Consider the following 19,314-nt stretch of genomic DNA (forward strand, 5'->3'; position numbering starts at 1 on the left):
TGTAGGTAACAAGTTCTTTAGAAAAATGGTTATATTGGACCATCTGAACAGAAATGGAAATAATTTCTCATCCTAAATGTAACAACACATTTTCTATACACAAGGCACAGTAAGCAGTGCTTTAGTCCTTCTGCGGGACTACCAGTGTTGACCTTCTCTACCTACAGCAGCAAAAGCAGGCGGTTGTTCTTACCTCGGATATGCAGCACAAATATTACATAAGTGTGTAAGTCACTGCCACTTAAAGCATGCACTATTGCACAAAAAAAGAGGTAAAGTTGGCCAACAAGTGGGCGTCCTCAAAGTGCAGCACTGAGCATGACTGGTCTGAACTCTTAAATAATGCGGTCTGTATTAAATTCAAAGGGAGGGGTGGTGCTAATGATTTAAGATTTAACAGTACTGTGCGAATGTTAAGGCTTTCTCCAACATGTACTTCATCTATTAGCTGTGGACTTTGCAGCTCACCAGAGCACCTTATTTATGAGATGAGTAGTCAGTATTGCAGTGAATTTGTTTGAATAGAATTGTATATAAATGTATGTTTATACAAAGGTCTCCCTCTGTCCCAATGACTTCCAGCGGACATAACGTCCTCTTTGGGACACCTGACCTGCAGGTCCTCTGACGGAACCACTAACTTGCAGCGGTTCACCTCTTAAACTTCAATTCAAACATAGCAGCTTTCTGAACAGGCCCAAGCACACTGTGTGTCATCCTTTGATGGAAAGATGTCTGCAAAACACATATCTTCATATAAGGTATAGTCCACACAACAGTTAAACTCTCCGAAAAATACTTTAATAGTGCAAACAACGTTTCGGCCCACAATTTGTTCGTTGTGTGCCTTATTTGCACTATTGAAGTGGGGTTTTTTTCGGAGCATTTAACTTTTGTGTGGACTTTACCTTATTTGAAAATTTACTTTTTTTGTCTTGCACCAGGAACTACATGAATGTGCACAACATTGTCTTTTTTGCAAAACACATATACACACAAGTAATAAGAATAAATAAATAGCTGAAGATGTACTGGCTAGTCTGTAAGTCATTTAAAAGGTTGTTCCCTGAACAGAACACCATTAACCCTTGTGTTGTCTTCCATTCGACCATGTACTTGTCATCCTAAAAATCAACACTTTTTCTGACGTTTTTGTCTCTTTTTTCAATGTTTTTGTCGCTTTCTTTTTTTTTTTTTTTTTTTTTTTAACACTTCTTTTCACTACCATTTATGAACACCACTAACACCAACTTATCACCAGTTTTACACTCATTTTTGGAATTCATGGTCACTAAACCTCATTTATAGGAAATTATACCTAATGCTTGAGTTAAAAAAGCAGACATTATGAATTATTTAGACTCATTAAATGAAGGATAATTACAGAAGGGTAAATGTCAATGTTCAGTCTAGTTTTGAAACATTTTTTTTTTTAAATGTTATTTTTTTTTTTATAAAACACCCAAAAGTCAATGAAAGTAGAGTTCCTATCTTTTGTAGTACTTGCAAAGCGTGATGTATGGAATCCTCCAAATTAGGTAGTTAAAAAGAAACCCATATTTCTGATACAGACATTTTAAAAAACGGATCAAATTTGACCCGAAAACAACACAAGGGTTAAAAGTATCTACCATTAATAAGCATCAATGAAGCTTAATGGATCAGTAGATACACATTTCCTCAGTATGTGTTTGCTATTTCTGCTGAAGCTTCGTGTGCAACAAAAGCAGCGGTCGCTTTAAAAATGGAAACAGGAGGGTCCGCTTCTGCAGCTGTTATCAGTCACTATCTGTCGAAGAGGAATGTTTTCAACACGCAATCAAATATTTTTTTTTTGCCACCGCTGCCTTTCCCAAACAAGAGAGCATGAGATAACTAGAAAAACCTGAGCATCTTGCATTTCTTCATTCAGGTGTCTTTTGTTGGCAATTTTGTTTGTTTTTTTACTTCAGCAGATTTGAAAATGTTGCACATAAGAGAATCATGAAACAGTTAGGAAGTCTTGATCTTAATAAATAACATTGATAAAAGATTAGCTGAAGTTCGTCTTGCGCAAGTGTCTGTTGGGGATTTCTATAGCGCTCACTTGTAAAGGCCAGGAGCCGCCCATGATGCCAGCCTGAATGGCCACACCTGTGACCACAGCCAGGTCGGGGTCTACTGATGTGTTGGGCTCCTTCCCAAAGTACTCCCTGATCAGCATCCTGATCCTCGGGATCCTGGTAGACCCTCCGACCAGAACTATCTCATCCACGTCCTCTTTCTCCAGGTGGCCCTCGGCTAACACCGTCTCAACGGGAGCAAGGATCTTCTGGAAAAGGTCCTTGTTGATCTCCTCGAACAGCTCGCGAGTGATCACGGCCTGGAAGAGAACCGGAGCAGCAGCCGAGCCTTCTGGTGACACGGAGCTGCCGTGGGCGTGAAGGTGCAGGGGCACCCTGATGGTGACGCTGGGCTGAAGGGTGAGGTTGAGCTTGGCGGCTTCCACGGCCTGTCGCAGACGGTGGATGTCCTCTTTGTGAGTGGGTGGGATGCCAAACTCCTGTTGGGCTCGCTCTATGGTGTACTGGAGCAACCTCTGGCTAAAGTCTTGACCTCCCAGCTTGTTGTTCCCTGCCGAAAAAACACAGTCCGCTTTAAGATTAGGCTACAGTTCCCTCCGTCAATAACGGCTCTTATTTGGGCAAATGCTGCTTTGCAAAATTTCAGATTAAAGATGCTAAAATTGAAGCAGATTATTGTCTGAACGGATATTGGAAACACCGACACGCAGACTGACTAACTGAATCCAGGTGAAAGATTCCATATTCTCTTCAACTGTTGAGAGCACAGAATAAAACGATATTTTAAGCCTTTAAAAAGGTGCAATATGTCATATATTTACTGCATTTAATCAACAAAAAAATGACCCTAATGCGTCATCAGATATTAAGGAAATGTGCTAAATTGAAATACTATCTTTTCTGACAACAATGCTAATGCCAGTATTTTCTCCTTTGAAATTTCCATTCCGTGACGGAATTTCTGTCTGTGTTTTGGCCTGTGAGTTGCCAGGTTGCCAGATATACCTGTAAAAATGTAAACCCAGCGCGCTACAGCTGCAGTACAGCCATGGAAGCAGCAAACAAACAAACAGGATCAACTGAAATAGATTCTACCCAACCTAAATGTTTCTAAGTTGGCCAATTTCCTCCTGAACAGGTAAGTATTAGCTTCAGGCTAATTTATCACAACTACAAGGGACGAGCATTTTATGTCATTTCAAGATATGTGTACTCACACTGAATTATATAGCTAGAGTACTCGAGTTGGTTACTCGAAACACAGGCAGTAAAGTGATCCCGACTGGTCCTGGCTAACGCCACCATGCTAACCCTGCTAACTGCTAACGTTACCAGAGGAGCAGGCAAGCGGGTCACGGCTGTTTACAACGTGTAGCCTGTTCAGCGGCCATAGCCGACAACGGTGAGTTATTTTAAGCCAAGAGAGGGAGGCTGTAAATCGGGTAGAGAGGACCGTGAGTTTGCGCTGTTTTTTTAGCGGTCGTTGCCGCAATCTTAAACCAAGAAAGTGGGTCTGTCAGTCGGCTGGAGAGGACGGCGAGGTCATGATGTTTTAGCGGTTGTTGCCGTAATTTTAAGCCGAGACAGCGTGTCTGTCAGTCGGGTACAGAGCTCCGCGTGAGCACGGCCTTTTATGTTAATATAGCCAGCATCTAACGTTAGCTACTCCGCTGTGCTGTGGAGTAATGTCTGGCTACAGTACAAGCCAAAAGTTTGGACACACCTTCTCATTCAAATGCGTTTCCTTTTTATTTTCATGACTATTTACATTGTAGATTCTCACTGAAGGCATCAACACTATGAATGAACACATAAGGAATTATGTACTTAACAAAAAAGTGTGAAATAACTGAAAACATGTCTATTTTAGATTCTTCAAAGTAGCCACCCTTTGCTTTTTTGTTAATAAGGGAAAAAAATTCCACTAATCAACCCTGACAAGGCACACCTGTGAAGTGAAAACCATTTCAGGTGACTACCTCATGAAGCTCATTGAGAGAACACCAAGGGTTTGCAGAGTTATCAAAAAAAGCAAAGGGTGGCTACTTTAAACAATCTAAAATATAAGACATGTTTTCAGTTATTTCACACTTTTTTGTTAAGTACATAATTCCATATGTGTTCATTCACAGTTTTGATGCCTTCAGTGAGAATCTACAATGTAAATATTCATGAAATTAAAGGAAACGCATTGAATGAAAAGGTGTGTCCAAACTTTTGGCCTGTACTGTATATGTGAGACTAGCGTCTAGCAACATTGCTGTGGATGCTGCGGTCTCAGCCTGGCAACCTCCGTGAACTTCGAGTCTGGGGAGGAGGGGGCGGGGGAGACGACTCTCTCCTGTATTTTGAATTTGGACTGCAGTAACTATTTTAAAACGCTAGCTGCCAGTATTACATATTGCACCTTTAACTGGGACATGAACTGTGCAACAAAAGGTGAAGCTCCTTTTTCAGACAACAGTGGGCTCATCTCACCTCCTACTGTACTGAAGTGGGTAAACACATTACCTGCCATGGCTCTGGTGAGGAACATGCCTCCCTGTTTGTTGAGCAGAGACACATCCAGGGTTCCTCCCCCAAGGTCCACCACCAGCACATTAAACACATCCACTTTGTGCAGGCCGTAGGCCATGGCTGCTGCTGTGGGCTCGTTGATCACACGCAGGATCTCCAGGCCTGCAAGACAAAGAAAAGATTGTACACTATATGCCAGTTATATTACTAATGCAGTATGTGTAGCTTGTATATTGAATGCTTTTGGGGAATAAAGAAAGAAACTCAGGTGCCTGATGTGCAGCTTTGTCAACTGACCAGCGAGGTTGGCGGCCCTGATAGTGTAGTTCCTCTGCCTCTCGTCAAACTCTGCTGGCACCGAGATGACAGCTTTCTGGATGGGCATGTCAAGGTGTCGCTCGGCCATCTTCTTCATCTTCAGCAGCAGCCTGGAGCCGATGAACTCGGGGCTTATGGCGAAGGTGTGGTTGGTGGAGATCAGGAACTCTGCACTTCCATTGTTATTTATCACCTGGAAGAGGTGCAAAGAAACCGTGTAAGTAAGGATGGAGAGATTATAAAAACTGAGAGCAGACCACAGGCGATGAACACGGGGTTATAGGCACGATACCATCGTGATTTGGTTGAAATTTTCAATTCAAGTAGAGCTAAATTGAGTTCATCAATGAATCGATTTTGATAATCAATCATTTTTCAACATTCTCTGGTTGCAGCTTATCAAATGGGGAGATTTGTGATGTTTAACTTCATTGTGAATTGAATATCTATGGGCTTAGGGCTGTCAATTTGGGCTCTTGGAAACTGCGGGCGGCGGACATCTGTCACTGTTTTTCGGAATTTTACAGACTAAATGACATTAATTGAGAAAAACAAACTACAGATAGTAGATCAAGCCAATGGTTTCTTAAAGTTTCTACTCTAACTACAAGAATGCTTTTATTCTGTGTATATCTGACTGCATTTGATAAGGGCTGATGAATGATGTAGCACATGAAGAAAAACACCACTGCCGGTCTGCCAGAGTGACTCCAGGAACCATTAATGACGCACCACAGAAATCACTCAATCTGCAATAACAAAGTAGTTCACGGCGAGCTAACGTCAAACCAATCCCACCACGACCCACCTTAAACGGGTACCGAGCACTCTCCTGCTCCAGGACCTGCGGCTCAAATATCTTCCCGATGAACCTCTTGGCATCGTAGATGGTGTTTTGAGGGTTGCTGTCGGCCAGGTCCACGGCTTCATGTCCAGCCAGCACCGCAGTGGTAGTGAATGAGACGGCGCTGGGGATGCTCTTCCTACCCTCTTCATCTGCTATCACTTCCACCTCCCCGCTGCCCGGATGGAAGACGCCGACCGAGCAAAAGGTGGTGCCTAGATCCAGGCCGATCACTTTCGGTTTCGGGGGCGGCAAGTACTGCTGGCCCAGATAGCCAGCTAGGAACAGGGCCAGGATCACCGAACCTGTGGCACGGCGACAACATGCGTATTACAGATGGACCAAACCGGTTAGCTCATGTGTTAGCATCGAGTCCAGTCAGCGATCAGTTACCAGAAAATATAAACTGTCATTCAACTTACCAATCATAGACATTTCTCCGGACATCGTCGCCCAATTGCGAAGTCACCCACAGGTTAAAATTCACAAAACGTCCGTCAGAAGCTGAAATGATGTCCGGCTTTGACAACTGACTAGTACCATATGGATGGACCAACAAACTACACGTCAACATAGCATGGCTCCGTGTGGATGCTGGGTAATGTAGTTAACGGCATACACAATCGACGCCACGGATACTTTTTTTTTTATTGACAAAAAAATAAATAAAACAGCAACATACAAAACTCTCGTAGGGGAAAGAGAATATACATGCGTATACAAATGTTGTCAATGTACAAGACATTATTACCTAAGCAGAAAACAACAAAAAACAAACCAAAACAGGGGGCGCTAGCCTACTTAAAAATACACTTAAGTCAAAGGCAAAAAGGCTAATAAAATTAACATTTATAGCGGCACACAAGGGGAGATTAATCAAAACAGTAGTTTCCTAGATATGTCACCACACATTTTTCTTGCAATTTTGCTAGATTTGATCTTTTTCAGTGAGGAAAAAAGCAATTCTAAATCATTTATAAACCAAACAAATGAAGGCTTAGAACATCTCCACTTACTGCCATTAATATGATATTTACCCATAAGAATAATCATATTGACTAAATCTGATACTGATTAATCTATATTATCCATATAAAAGAGGATGTGTGGCAAGGTGAGAGTAGACGCCATGGATACCGCACATCCAGCCTTGAACTACAGTTCCCATCAACGCTAGCGACATGCAACGTAACACGAAAGTTTCGTGACGTTTCCGTGTTCTCACCGTACGTTCATGGACATCGGAAAAACGTTTTTCCGAGTGAAAACGTCACCAATCACGTAACTTCCTGTGGAAGTTACGGCAGTTTCCTCGAACAGGATTTTGATCAATGATTTTGATTCGTGAATTTTGACAGTATTTTGTTAACCGAGTTCCCCAGTTGGTGACGCGTTGTTGACAACTGACGTTTGATGGAGGCGACTTTGGTTCACTGAACATATTTTAATGACAATAAACTGTTTATTGTGGACAAATGCCTCTGCCAATAAACATACACAGACATAATATGTTTCAAATTATTCATGAATAGGCCTATGTATAAAAAAACAACACATTATCCGTGTCTTTTCCGTTCGTTCTTCTGCAGATAACACAAACAAACACCTGGCGATGTGCTGTTTGGATGCTCGTATAAGAAAACCGCAGCAAATCTTTTGTTATTGTGGCCTCCATGTTTTCACACACCTGATGCTCTAGGCTAGCCAGGGAAGTTGACGTTGATTACAATTTTTTTTTTTAAAGAAAATGAAACAAACAATAATAATACAAAACATTTAATACATTAAATCAAAATTAAAGTAGAAAACTTTCAATTAAAAAAAAATATTTTAACTAACGTTTGTAATTATCAAATTATTTATTATATTATATTTTATATATTATATATATATATTATATTTTTTATTAATTTATATTTAATTCATGGCTGTTTAGGCATAAAGCAATTATATATATATATATATATATATATATATATATATATATATATATATATATATATATAATATATATATATATATATATATATATATATATATATATATATATATATATATATCAGGGAAAGTAGGCTACTGGTGGTGAAATAAATAATTCCGACTTACAAAACAACACAAAATTACATTTGATTGTATCTCTTTGATTTTATTTCCAAAAAATGTGAAAACAGTTGAATACTGACTTTCACATCGGTTCATACCTAATTTTTACAGTCTATGGTTCATACACACACACACACACACACACACACACACACGTTCAGAAAATAACATACATTTTTTCTGTACAGTATACATTACAGGCAATATTTGAATAAGCAATGTTTAAACCCAGACACTACATTTCAAAAACATCCCTTCACCAACATCCCTTCATTCATAGAAAGAAAAAGAAAAAAAGATTACACTGGATGTTGAATTGAGATTGGATTTGATGTGAAAGATCAAAATGATGCAGATGTGATAAATAAAGACTTTATATGGAGAGAAAAACACTGAATAAATACAAGTGACATTTAATCAATGAAATATCACTTTTTCAACAACATAGAATAAAGAAAACTCTGGAAATCAAAATTTACAACGTGAGTAATAAATTGATAAAGTGACATATGGATAAGATAGAATATTTGTTGTTTGTTCTTCCTATCACACTTTTAACAAGCTTTTGCATTAGCTTTTGGCTTGTTGTAATAAGGAATATAAACATGACATTTTGAGGAAAATTGGGCAATAATTGTTGAAACCATGATAAGAAAATACCCAACACTGAATTCAAATTTTCAAAGTATCTATCTAAAAAGTAATCACACTAAGAGTGCACAGTTTCTGTGAGCTGCTCTGTGTCCTCCTTGCTATCTGAACATTCAGATGGGATGAAGCAACCTGAGTCTCTGGGACAGTCGCTGTCTTCTTCCTGTAGACTGTGGGAAGATCTGTGCTCCTCTGCATCCCTGACATCATCACCTGCGGCCACAAACCAAATGGAATTAAATCAAATGTCATACTATTACAAGTTTCTGTTTCCACAACTACATTAGAGAAGATAAAATATGTGCGAAGTGCTTTAGTCAGTGGAAAGTAACATATTTAAATGTGTAAGGCTGATTCTCTTTGACATTACAGTAAATTATTTCTGTAATAGCACTGTACATTCATTTCAAGATTAAAGGTTATTATTGCTAAAGTTACTGAAACCAGGATGTTGTGGCTTACTGCGACTGGCTCAATAACCCAAATATTGAAATAACTTCTGCAGTGTGACTCGGCAGCGGAAAACATGTCTTCCTCTTTTAGATATACCTCAAATGTCCTCTTTGACTTTTAGTTTGCCCTCTCTCAGAGTAAAGATATTCCACAATATTTTTTATATTTCTGCTTCATTGATGGAAGCTACTAATCCTCCTGTCCATGTTGCCAATCTACTAACCTAATGGAGGTCAGCTTGATTAAATTACTGGCATCTCATGTGAGTCAACAAGCTTGGCAGGGTCACACTGCAGCCGATGCCATCTGTTTAGTCACGCTGTCACCCAAACAGAAAAATTACAATGACCTTAAATTTGCCTTGTCTACAAGTGCAATAAAACATGAGCAGACTGAGCATAACTAGCAAGTGGATGTTGTTCCTTCTTCATACTGGAAAGTAGTTTTGTTTTCATTCACACAGCGCTGAGCAGCCTTCTGCTTCAAGACATCAGATTACAGGAACACCTTCTGCCCCATTAAGCACTTTCAATCTGAGTAACAGGAAATCACTTATAAGCCTCTCGCTGCGCGTGTGTTTGTATTTCTCTTCTGTGTGGCAAAAAAGTCTCCGCTTTCACATAAAAAACTTGTTATTCTGCAGTACAAATTAAATTGCAAATAATTTATTTTGTTCTATATGTATGTTAAACTTAAAGTTAATCGAAATATATTTACTTTGGCAACTCTTGCTTTTTATGTGTCACGAAAGTCACTAAAGCTTTTGGTAAAATTACTCTTGTTACAAGGCTTTGTTGAATGCTCATTTCTGATTGGTTCTGATTGTTAAGTTACCTTGAACGCTGTGCCTGCAACCTGGCAGCTTGGTCAAGCAGCTTTGGTAGGAAGTGCATGCTTTGTTTGGTTTTGTTTGTGTGAGCCTTGTTGATGTAGTTAGGTTACCTCTTTGCATGTGTGTCTTGCTATGATTTGATTGGCTGATGGGCCTTTGGTTTAAAGGAACCTTTGGGTATGCTACTTTGATCGGCATTTATTTGATCATTCCAGCTCTGTCTATTTATTAGTTGGGAGTTTGTGACGACTGGCCATTGGGAGTTTGCTTTGTGAAGCTGCAGACCATGTGTTGTCAGGCACTTGTGAGGAGGAAGGGAGGTTTGCACCTTCAACACCTCCCCAGCACATGACACACATCCATGCACTTATTTCATCGCTGACATTGTTGATCTACCCACTACATTTGTTTTGTGTTAACTTTAGTTCATAAATTATGTTTTAAGTAACCCACCTCATAACATTCATTGAGCCAGTCTGTGACACAACTATGACAAGTAAAATTGTCTGCTATGAAACGATTTAATACTATATATACAATTTAATTGAATTTAATTGAAAAAATAACAATATGTACAGTGAGTCATAACTGCAAAAATAAGACACCTACGAATAATGGAGAGCCTTCACTTTCGGATCTCAGTTTATTGTCTTAGAATGATCATCTTATTGAAAATGAACTACACTTTTATCAGTTTTTTAGTTGACCATGTTGCTGTTTAATTAAACGGTAATTATTGATCTGTAAAATGAATTGTGGGTAATTGTTACAGTAATACAAGTGATAGTCATTGCTTAGTATGTTGCTCACCTGTGTAGCGGCAGTCAGCAGCAGCAAGCAGCTTGCGTCTGTGCTCGGGATCTTTGACGTTCAGCTCTATCAGGTGTTTCTCCTGCAGGTGCAACAGGTCCTCCACTGTCTGGTAGCCGTTTAGCAGCAGGGCAGAGGCATACTCCTACATCAACAGAGGTGTCTTCATTACCATTAACCCACACAGTGTATTTGAGTTAAACAAAAAAAGAAACAATGATGTACACGTTCACCTTTCATCTCTTAAATATCTCTCTACGCATCAAGTTTCAGATCATGGGTGGTACAAAGTATTTGCAAAGCTACGGTACTGGTTTCGCATCGGAGACCACAGAGACTTGATAATGTCATGTAATGGGTATTTTACCTATATACATCTTTGAGGTTGAGTTATGAAAGTATCGCAACATTTCATGGTAAATTAGAACTTTAACAGGATTCATTTCGGATTTATTTTTGTTAGATTAGGTTTACAGCATTAGAGGAGTTCCGTACTCATCAAGGCATATCCCTAACAGATGAGGTAACTCTTTTACAATAAGTAGTGTAAAGTCACTTCAATTGTTCAAACTGTAAAGATGAAAAGTTTGTAATTTCTGTATTGGTGTTTGATGCTAGTGTTTTTACTCTCAGTGTGTTCTGAGTGACAGTGTGTGTCATCTCAATGAGGATTGTTCATAGGGTTTGGCTGCACATGTGGCTTCCGTTGTGCCCAGTGTCGTTTAGCAATCGGAAAAAAAAACGGTAACTGCTTTCTTGTTATGGTTGTAACTGTCTGATGTCCCTCTCACTTGTGACCAGACTAAAACAAGTGAGTGACGCTGTCCTCACCTCGAGATTCAGTCGCTCCAGTAACTCCAGCAACGTTTTAGGCCGAGGTCTTTTGCACAGCTTCTGTTGTCTGATCTTGGGAGCTTCCTCTGGTTCCTCTTTCTCCACCAAAACATCTACATATATGAACTTGAAGTTGCCCACTTTGTTGTTAAGCATGCCTGTCCAGATGCCCATCGGAGGCTTACTGATGATGTTGATGATGTCACCGACCTTGGAAAAAAATGATAGTGAACGTATAGAATCATGAAAATCTTTATCTGTTAAGATAATAATTGACGTCAGGGGATCGTCACTGCACAACATATCACTGCACAAACAGTGTCGTGTCTCACCTTGAGTTTGAGGGAGTCTGTGTCATACGGGCTGGGGACAAAGTCTGTGTGGACGCGAGCTCTGCCACAGAACTGTCCCTGATAAGAGCCGTCCTCCTCCAGCCTCAGACTGTCTCTCTGACCAGAACCGTTGGACTCGCTGGTCACACCACCTGAACCCACAAACGCAACAAGACACAGTATGATTACACAGTAGGGGTTGTCTAAGAATATCACCTTGTACTGGATAATTAACCTGGATCAGCTGACTTCCAAAGTCTTTCGTTTGTGGAATCGTATAACCCAACACGTGCATTCACTATGTGGACTAAAACAACCCAGAACTATTGTGACTTGCAGTGTATGCCGTATGTGCAGATTCTTACTAGAGGAGCTCTGGCCGCTGTAAAGACTCTCTAAGGAGTTGCTTGTCTTTGCAGAGTTTTTCTCAGCTGGTGGGCCACTCTCTGTCTCTGCCTCTGGGTCTTTATCTGTGTCATCACCCTGCGAAGTGAAAGAAAAGATACACCGTTTTTTTAATTGAGAGACATGTCATGGAATACAGTAATTCGTATGATTCTTAATTGATTATAGATGAAATAAACAAAAGTGTGCAAACTCCAGTTAACTGATCAACTATATCTACATGAAAGTGAAAGACAACAAGGAAACTAAAACAGACATTGTGAAAGTTACAGAGACACTCCTCTTATCTCTCAACAGTGTTAGAGTAAAACACGCAACTGCAAGAAGACGCTTTTCAGATCAAAGTACGTCATTTAAATATTGGCAACGACAGCATCATGTTATAGGATGTGGGTTTATAAGTGATGAAAGCGATAATACTCTTGAGAAAAACAGCACAGGTTTGCTGTAACTGAGGCCAATTGTCGTCAAGTTTGGACTTTTACAGGATGTGACAGCTGTCAAGGTTTCTTTTTTAATCATTTGTGCTCTCAAATAGTTGATTAATGTGTGTGTGTGTGTGTGTGTGTGTGTGTGTGTGTGTGTGTGTGTGTGTGTGTGTGTGTGTTTTTCATTTCATGTTTATTTGGGACAGATGCTTAGACATAGACATTTGTGCAACAAATCTCCAATGTACAGCATCACAACATGTATAGCTATTGCTAATTTCCAATGCCCGTCCCTAGAAGGGCTTTGGTGTGTGTGTGTGTGTGTGTGTGTGTGTGTGTGTGTGTGTGAGAGTGTTGTATGTGTGTGTGTGTGTGTGTGTGTGTGTGTATTTCAGTGACTTACTGCCTCCTCAGAAAAAGACTTGGCGTGTTTTTTGCCCATTTTTCTGCGCATGGTCAGAGAAATTGCCTTCATCTTCTTCCCAAGTCCAGCTGATTTGTTTGGGTCCAAAATCTCACTTTCTTCTGGAAGCTGTGTAAAGAGAGTTGGTTTACTAAATATAGTAGTAGTGTGATATTAAAGAATTTGGCTCCTCATATTTTTACTACTTTTTTGTCCAAACAATTTGTATCTCTGCTCCATCAACGTAGAGTAAAATGCATCACTTCCTGTGCAGTAAAGGGTTTTTCCCAGTATGAACCTTGTTTTCCAATGTCACATTTTTTAATACAAATCACCTCAGAGCATTATGGCTGCACATATTTGTGCAAAAGGGGAAAATCCTTAATGCAGAAGTTTTCAATGACTTTACATGCCCACTTGTTGGTTACTGACAATTAACTACTATACTTTTTTTTCTATTATATGACATGGTTTGCCATTATGCACATACAAATGAAATAAAAACAAATCTACAAACCGCAGTTGTTCCATTTTCCTCTAGTTTGGCTTGTGAAGAGTGATGTCTGAGACCCTCAAACCTGCCAAAGCTGGTGGAGCGCTGTGGGGAGGATTAAAAGACAAAGGGTGTCAAAGAGACAACTGGCACGTTTGTGTAGCAATATATAACATCAAGTCATTGCTATTTTGAATCCTTGTCGAAGCTGTCCCAAGGCTCAGAAGTCCTTCCAGTAAATACCTGCTGTATTCACTCTATGACCCAGGTGGATGGTCTATTTGTACTGTATATACTGTCTATTAAGGAAAGCTAAAGTGTTCCAAATGTTTTGCTTATACACTGTAAACACAGATTTAGTTGTAATTAAACTTTTAGTGGTCACTACTTATTCTTTCATGTTTTGTTAGAACCATATTCATTACTAAATCACATTCGTTGTTTGTAATAATCAGATGAAGTTTGCAGCGCACAGATCATATTAAGCAAAGATAACTTAGGATGTTAAGTTTCTGGATGGGAGGTCGTTTGAACTGTTCTGCGCTGAAGCGATGCAAAGGCTCATGGGGAAAAAAAATACATGTTCTGAACGGTTTCTGTCCTAGTTAAAGTGTGTTTTTATAATGTTGTGTTAATGTTTGGGGTGTGCATTTATGTTTTCTGGGTTTTAGTTTTGTATGGTTGATTTAGGGTTCATGTTTATCTACATTTATTGTTACACCATGACCGAGACCCGGGTAGGGACTGATGGGGTCTGGGCAGCGAGAAAGTGATCTTTTATATAAAATCAGATTGGGAATCTTTGAATGTCTCTGGAGCTACTCTCTCTGTGCAGTACAGCACATTGGAAAATTATTTTCCCTCTTTATCTTTGGAATAAATGTGTTGAATGCATTATTCAAATCATGCTGACATAAAGGAAAAAACAATATTTATATATACAAATTATTTCTCATGCATTGATAAGTAACCCAATATTTAATATTTGTAATGCTTTTTTGCATGTTGAACTTAACATGCTTATTTTAGACAACACGACTCCAAAAAAAAATAATTTATGTTTACTAATGATTTCTAGTAATGACTACTAATGCTAACTTTTTGTCTACTCATCAACTTACCGCTTTGTGTTAATACAACTTAACATGTTAAGTTTCACCTTTCTGTAAAAACTTAAAGGGTTTAAGGCCACCGGTTTCCACCAAATTTCTAGTAAAGTCAACTAATTCGAGATAACAGTGTAAAAGCAAATGGAAGGCACCTCCAGTGTATGTACTGTATATGCAGGCAGCCAATATTCAGTCTGTTCCACGATTGTTTGAAATGAGGGCTTGTAAAATATGCGGTACATTTGTGGTCATGTAAAATCATGTTGCAGGTCATGTGGTAGCAGAGAGAATATTTTCTCTATACAGCTGCACTGGCAAACATGTCAGTATTTAAAATGAGTATATGTGTTACATTTACAACACTGGCGACATGACTCATAGTTGCTTTTCTCGGCTCAGTTTTAATTCTTTCCTTCTTTTTTTCAATTTTTCATCAAACTAAAAGTCATTATAATCCCTCCCGACTCCCCATTATTTCCAAAATAATTATATAAATGAGTAATCCCTGGAAATCCTGGTTAAATATGAGCTCCATACTGCTAGAAAGCCCTCGTCTGAAATACAGCGACAGAATTGAATGATTTCTTTTTAAACATTTTCTTCCCCGATTTTAGTTTTTGTGTTATTGTATCGTTTGCATTTTATTGCCATTGTTTTTTGTCTGTTTTCATTGAGAATTTACTTGAAAAGTACAGTTTACTATGTAGACAAAACGTCACATTATGTCAACTCGTCTTTTAGTGTTCAATCAGTCAAAAGTGACACTTTGATATCTTTGCTTGCCAATAAATGTCATATCTTGCCTCCTATTATACTCATAATTTGTTTCAATTTTCACCTACCTTTGGCTTGCTGCTCTTTACTTTGTCTGACACATTGGACGCCGTCCTCTGTAACATTTTCTCCTTTTTTAAGGTTATTGTCAAATCTCGGGCCTTGCTTTTCTCTTGTCTTTACCCCACTCTCCGACAGTGAAGTGTTAACTAACACTGAGGCTGCCTTTCTGATGGGCTGGCTGGCCCACTTCCTTACAACACACAGGATGTGAGGAAATTGACACTGTGTCTCTTGTGCAGAATCGCTTTGAAAGGGAAAAATACAAGTGCTTGAGTTTGCATTTTGTGGCCTGCTCGACAAAGACATTAAGAACCACTTCCAGGAACGGCTGCAGTTAGGTTTTATATTTGTGGTAGTTGTGTGTCATATCTGCTACTGTGTTGCATTACTGGGGTTGATCTGCTCAGAGATGGGCTGTATAGCTCAATCAAAAAAACACTGGAGTGAGTGATAATATATTAGGTGCCATTCACATGAACAAACCAGCAGTATAATTATTCTACTAAACTTTACAGGGAAAAAAGCAGTTTTTTTTTATTTCATAGATAAAATGGAAAGACGACACATAAAAATGTAAAAAGAAAAAGTTGGATATTCCTCAAAAGGTCCTTTTAATAGCAATGGGGAACTTGGTTATGGTAAATGATGTTGGAGTAATTATTCTATGCAGTCATTTCCTAATGTGGGGTAAATACTTTTGAGGAAGTGCTGATGCATGACAGAGGAACAGCTGAAAGTGTCACATAAATTGTGTCGAAACACTTTCGGGAAGATCTCTGCTCTCAATATGAAAGTGGATATATTTCATTGTATGTCTTAGAAAAACCAAGACATGAAAACGAGATGTGTCTATAGTAGATTTTAGTTTTTAGACAAGGGTTGAAAATCACTAAATAACCACCTGTAACCCTATTACAAAACATGGCCTCCCGGGTGAGTGTGAGGCAGTTGGTTGCTCCACAGGATCCTACATTACTGTCAGTCATTCCTCTGGTGTTGCCATGTGGGGATTTGCCGCTGTGTTTACATTGTGGGGGATTTCAATCCGTCAGTTAAAAAAAAACATTGCCTAATCCCACATCTTGCAATCAACCATAAACTCCTGTCAATCCAGATTAACCCTTCAAGTCTATTACCTCTGAGGCTCTTGGATCCCTGGAAAGGAAGTTGTTCATCTGAATATTTCAAAATAAGATATCTACCATTTAAAAAAGTCACCTGATCTTTGTTGAAATATTTTAAGGCACTGTCAGGGAGGGTCCCTAGTTAGATTTTAACCAGAACTGGAGAAGGGGATTGAATTTGGATTTTCTAAAATGCAGCAAAAGTATGTAAAAGTATATAAGTCGTTTTTTGTAAAAGTATGGCATGTTTAGAATCTCATAGTATTGAAACATGTCATTAGACATTTGATCGACCATATGGTACTACTGGCCAAAAAGTAAATGCATGAGCAGAGAAAATGGACTTGTAGGACGAGCATTAAGTCCAGTAAAGAGGGAGTACAAGAGAGTCTTAACCTCTACACCATCGTTCTACTCTTAAGAGGCTTCATGGCAAATTAAATGACATTTTACCCCAACAAACCAGTGACACTATAGATCCATAGGGATTTTATAATCTCTACAGCGGATCATCCTTTTCATCTTAGACTATTTTCTCCACAACTCGTGTTAAGCTTTAACTGCTTTGTGTCGCACAGGGCGGACACTGCACATGCTCACTGAGAATCAGCAGAGGTCTTATGCTTTGAGAGCTCTCAAGTGCACGCAAAGGCACTGACCTTTAAGGTCAATCTGCACTATTGTGTGGTATTTACACTGCGTGACTATGATCCTGCTGTATTGAACAGCAACTGACTGAAATAATCCCAATAGGAGAGTCTAAGATGAATCTAGAAATTAATTACCAACTGAATCACACATTTGTCCTTCATATGCCCTTACAGCAAGGACCTGCCACTGGGTCCATGGGGTTTAATGGTCCCATATCATGATCATTTTCAGGTTCATACATGTATTTTGGGTTTTTACTAGAATGCTTTAATGTTAAAAAAACACAGTATTTCCCGATACTGTCTAAGCCCAGTCTGCTATGATTGATTAGCTTTTCCGGGTCTTCCGCATCTGCACTCTCGGAGTCTCTGCACCATCATTGCTACACTGTAGTGGCACTTCCTACATATATATAGTATAGTTGTGACATCACAACCGTACAGATGTTCTAACGGCTCGTTTAAAGGCACCATTTCTGAATATGGGCTGTGTACATTTCTCTGTGGGTTTTGATACTTTCACAGTATTTATATAGCGCCTAGACCTGCTGTTTAATCAAAAAGACATCTCTGTTTAATATTATGGTGCCTATCAGCAACTCATTCAAGCATATTGTATCAGCATGTGGGGCAAAAGTGCAGCATAAGCAGTTCTGAAGTGTAAATGTGCATGATGAAAAGTTAAGCATCAGACTCAGAGCATGCTCTGATCTCTTTCAAGGACTAAGTAATATTTTTTTTTAATACAGATAACAACCAGCAGAAACTTACATTTGGTTCTGATAGATCCACATCTGTAATGGATCGCGGCACCCTTGGGGGAATCTGGGGTTTACGGTCCCGTTTCAAGCTGTCATCCTGGGCCGTTTCCTGCTGCTGACTTCCTTCCCACTTCTTTCCAGGGGACATGGTGAAGTCACGGGAGTGCACACGATACTCTGTGAGTGGCCTGTGGCAGGTGTGCTGGATGGTCCCCCAGGCAGGACTGCTGTCACCTGGGTTGCTCCAGCGCTGGTGGTGGGTGTGGGTTGGCGTCGCTCCACCAGGGAGGGTGACCATGTCTATGCAGCGTCCCGGGGTTGCGTTCTCCTGAGCGGGTAGAGTGGAGGACTTGCCTAGGTAGGGCCTCCTGTCCGACATGTATGGCACGTCAAGATAGTGGGGTCCCATGGGTGGGCTCATAGTGCATGGTGGGGAGTGCACTGAGAGAGGTGACAGAAGAAAACATTCATTTAATATACTATAATATATTAAAAACTGACATTTGACAAGTTTCTGAGACTGGCGTAATGTCAGTGATGTTGATATTTAAACTGGAGTAAGACTTCTGCGTCATGTTGTTCATTACAGCAATGCAGAGTGATTTATAGTTCTGCATTTGCGCTTCCCACTGAGTGTCGTAAAACCACCACAAAACTACTTGGCAGATTTACACAGTCACGCAAAGAAATACAGTTTTTTCTCTCTTCAAACATTTACATTCAAAAGAGACTAAATTTAAAGACAGTGAAGAGATTTTCTGCCCTAGAAACAGCTGTGCTAGATGGAGACTGTAAGACCACTTTACACATCGAGGCAGCACCGGAAAGAAAGTAAAAGGAAATGAAGATGGCCAAATTAGAGTTCCTGTGGTGTGTCCTTTGCCCTTGTAATCCAAATGTGTAGTTTAAACTGACGCTTCTTTTGCTATAAAGCAGTCTTCTGTGTACCTATACTGTAGGGACACTACAGACACATACATTGAAAGGCGTTGCAACATTTAAAAGCAGAAGTATTGAGGTATATTAACATCCTACTTTATTCTGATCATTCTATAACTTGTATTTAGGCCATATCTGAACTATCTATATGTAGCTAGAAGTGATGAACTTTAGCCTACTTTCAGAAGACACTTCTCTGAAAAACATCTGTCATGCTTATCAGTGGAGCCTCGAGATAAGGCCAGTTGGCTTTTATCCATTGGTCAAAGTATTGTTTCCATTGGTCAAAGTATTGTTTCCTCCCCCATCTATGTTACATATGTTATAGAATATATACCATGTTCGAACAAAGAAAGCCAGAGTGACTTTTGAGAACCTGGGTAGCTGTCGCTCTCCAAGCTCTGCAGG

The 19,314-nt window shown here is 39.6% G+C and overlaps 2 protein-coding genes across 3 annotated transcripts; both read right to left on the bottom strand.

Annotated features, from left to right (window-relative positions):
* Nucleotides 1–1,289: 1,289 nt before the first annotated feature.
* hspa13 (heat shock protein 70 family, member 13) lies at nt 1,290–6,322 on the bottom strand. Its single transcript, XM_028573364.1, has 5 exons — nt 6,165–6,322; nt 5,707–6,047; nt 4,878–5,091; nt 4,575–4,742; nt 1,290–2,613 (listed from the first exon to the last, which is right to left on the bottom strand). The coding sequence occupies exons 1-5, from the start codon at nt 6,187–6,189 to the stop codon at nt 2,033–2,035; spliced, it is 1,329 nt and encodes a 442-aa protein (XP_028429165.1). The 5' UTR covers nt 6,190–6,322; the 3' UTR covers nt 1,290–2,032.
* A 1,540-nt stretch (nt 6,323–7,862) lies between these two features.
* Nucleotides 7,863–15,619, bottom strand: samsn1a (SAM domain, SH3 domain and nuclear localisation signals 1a). 2 transcript variants are annotated; one of them, XM_028573334.1, is made up of 8 exons: nt 15,438–15,619; nt 13,511–13,591; nt 12,994–13,122; nt 12,123–12,240; nt 11,758–11,909; nt 11,423–11,635; nt 10,592–10,736; nt 7,863–8,709 (listed from the first exon to the last, which is right to left on the bottom strand). In XM_028573334.1, the coding sequence occupies exons 1-8, from the start codon at nt 15,492–15,494 to the stop codon at nt 8,555–8,557; spliced, it is 1,050 nt and encodes a 349-aa protein (XP_028429135.1). In that variant the 5' UTR covers nt 15,495–15,619; the 3' UTR covers nt 7,863–8,554. The 2 variants fall into 2 exon arrangements, with proteins under 2 accessions (XP_028429135.1, XP_028429134.1); XM_028573333.1 differs by having other exon boundaries at nt 11,758–11,915.
* Between the last annotated feature and the right edge of the window lie 3,695 nt (nt 15,620–19,314).

Source organism: Perca flavescens, chromosome 3 (genome assembly GCF_004354835.1).
Source record: "Perca flavescens isolate YP-PL-M2 chromosome 3, PFLA_1.0, whole genome shotgun sequence".
NCBI lineage: Eukaryota > Metazoa > Chordata > Actinopteri > Perciformes > Percidae > Perca > Perca flavescens.

Coding starts and splice junctions, on each gene's coding strand:
- hspa13 (XM_028573364.1), bottom strand. CDS start 6,189: ATGTCCGGAGAAATGTCTATGATTG. Junction 6,048..6,164: donor CGGAGAAATGTCTATGATTG/GTAAGTTGAATG, acceptor GCCGTGCCACAG/GTTCGGTGATCCTGGCCCTG. Junction 2,614..4,574: donor CCTCACCAGAGCCATGGCAG/GTAATGTGTTTA, acceptor TTTTTTCGGCAG/GGAACAACAAGCTGGGAGGT.
- samsn1a (XM_028573333.1), bottom strand. CDS start 15,494: ATGTTACAGAGGACGGCGTCCAATGTGTCAGACAAAGTAAAGAGCAGC. Junction 12,241..12,993: donor AGTCTTTTTCTGAGGAGGCA/GTAAGTCACTGA, acceptor TTCACTTCGCAG/GGTGATGACACAGATAAAGA. Junction 11,916..12,122: donor CAGCGGCCAGAGCTCCTCTA/GTAAGAATCTGC, acceptor TTGCGTTTGTGG/GTTCAGGTGGTGTGACCAGC.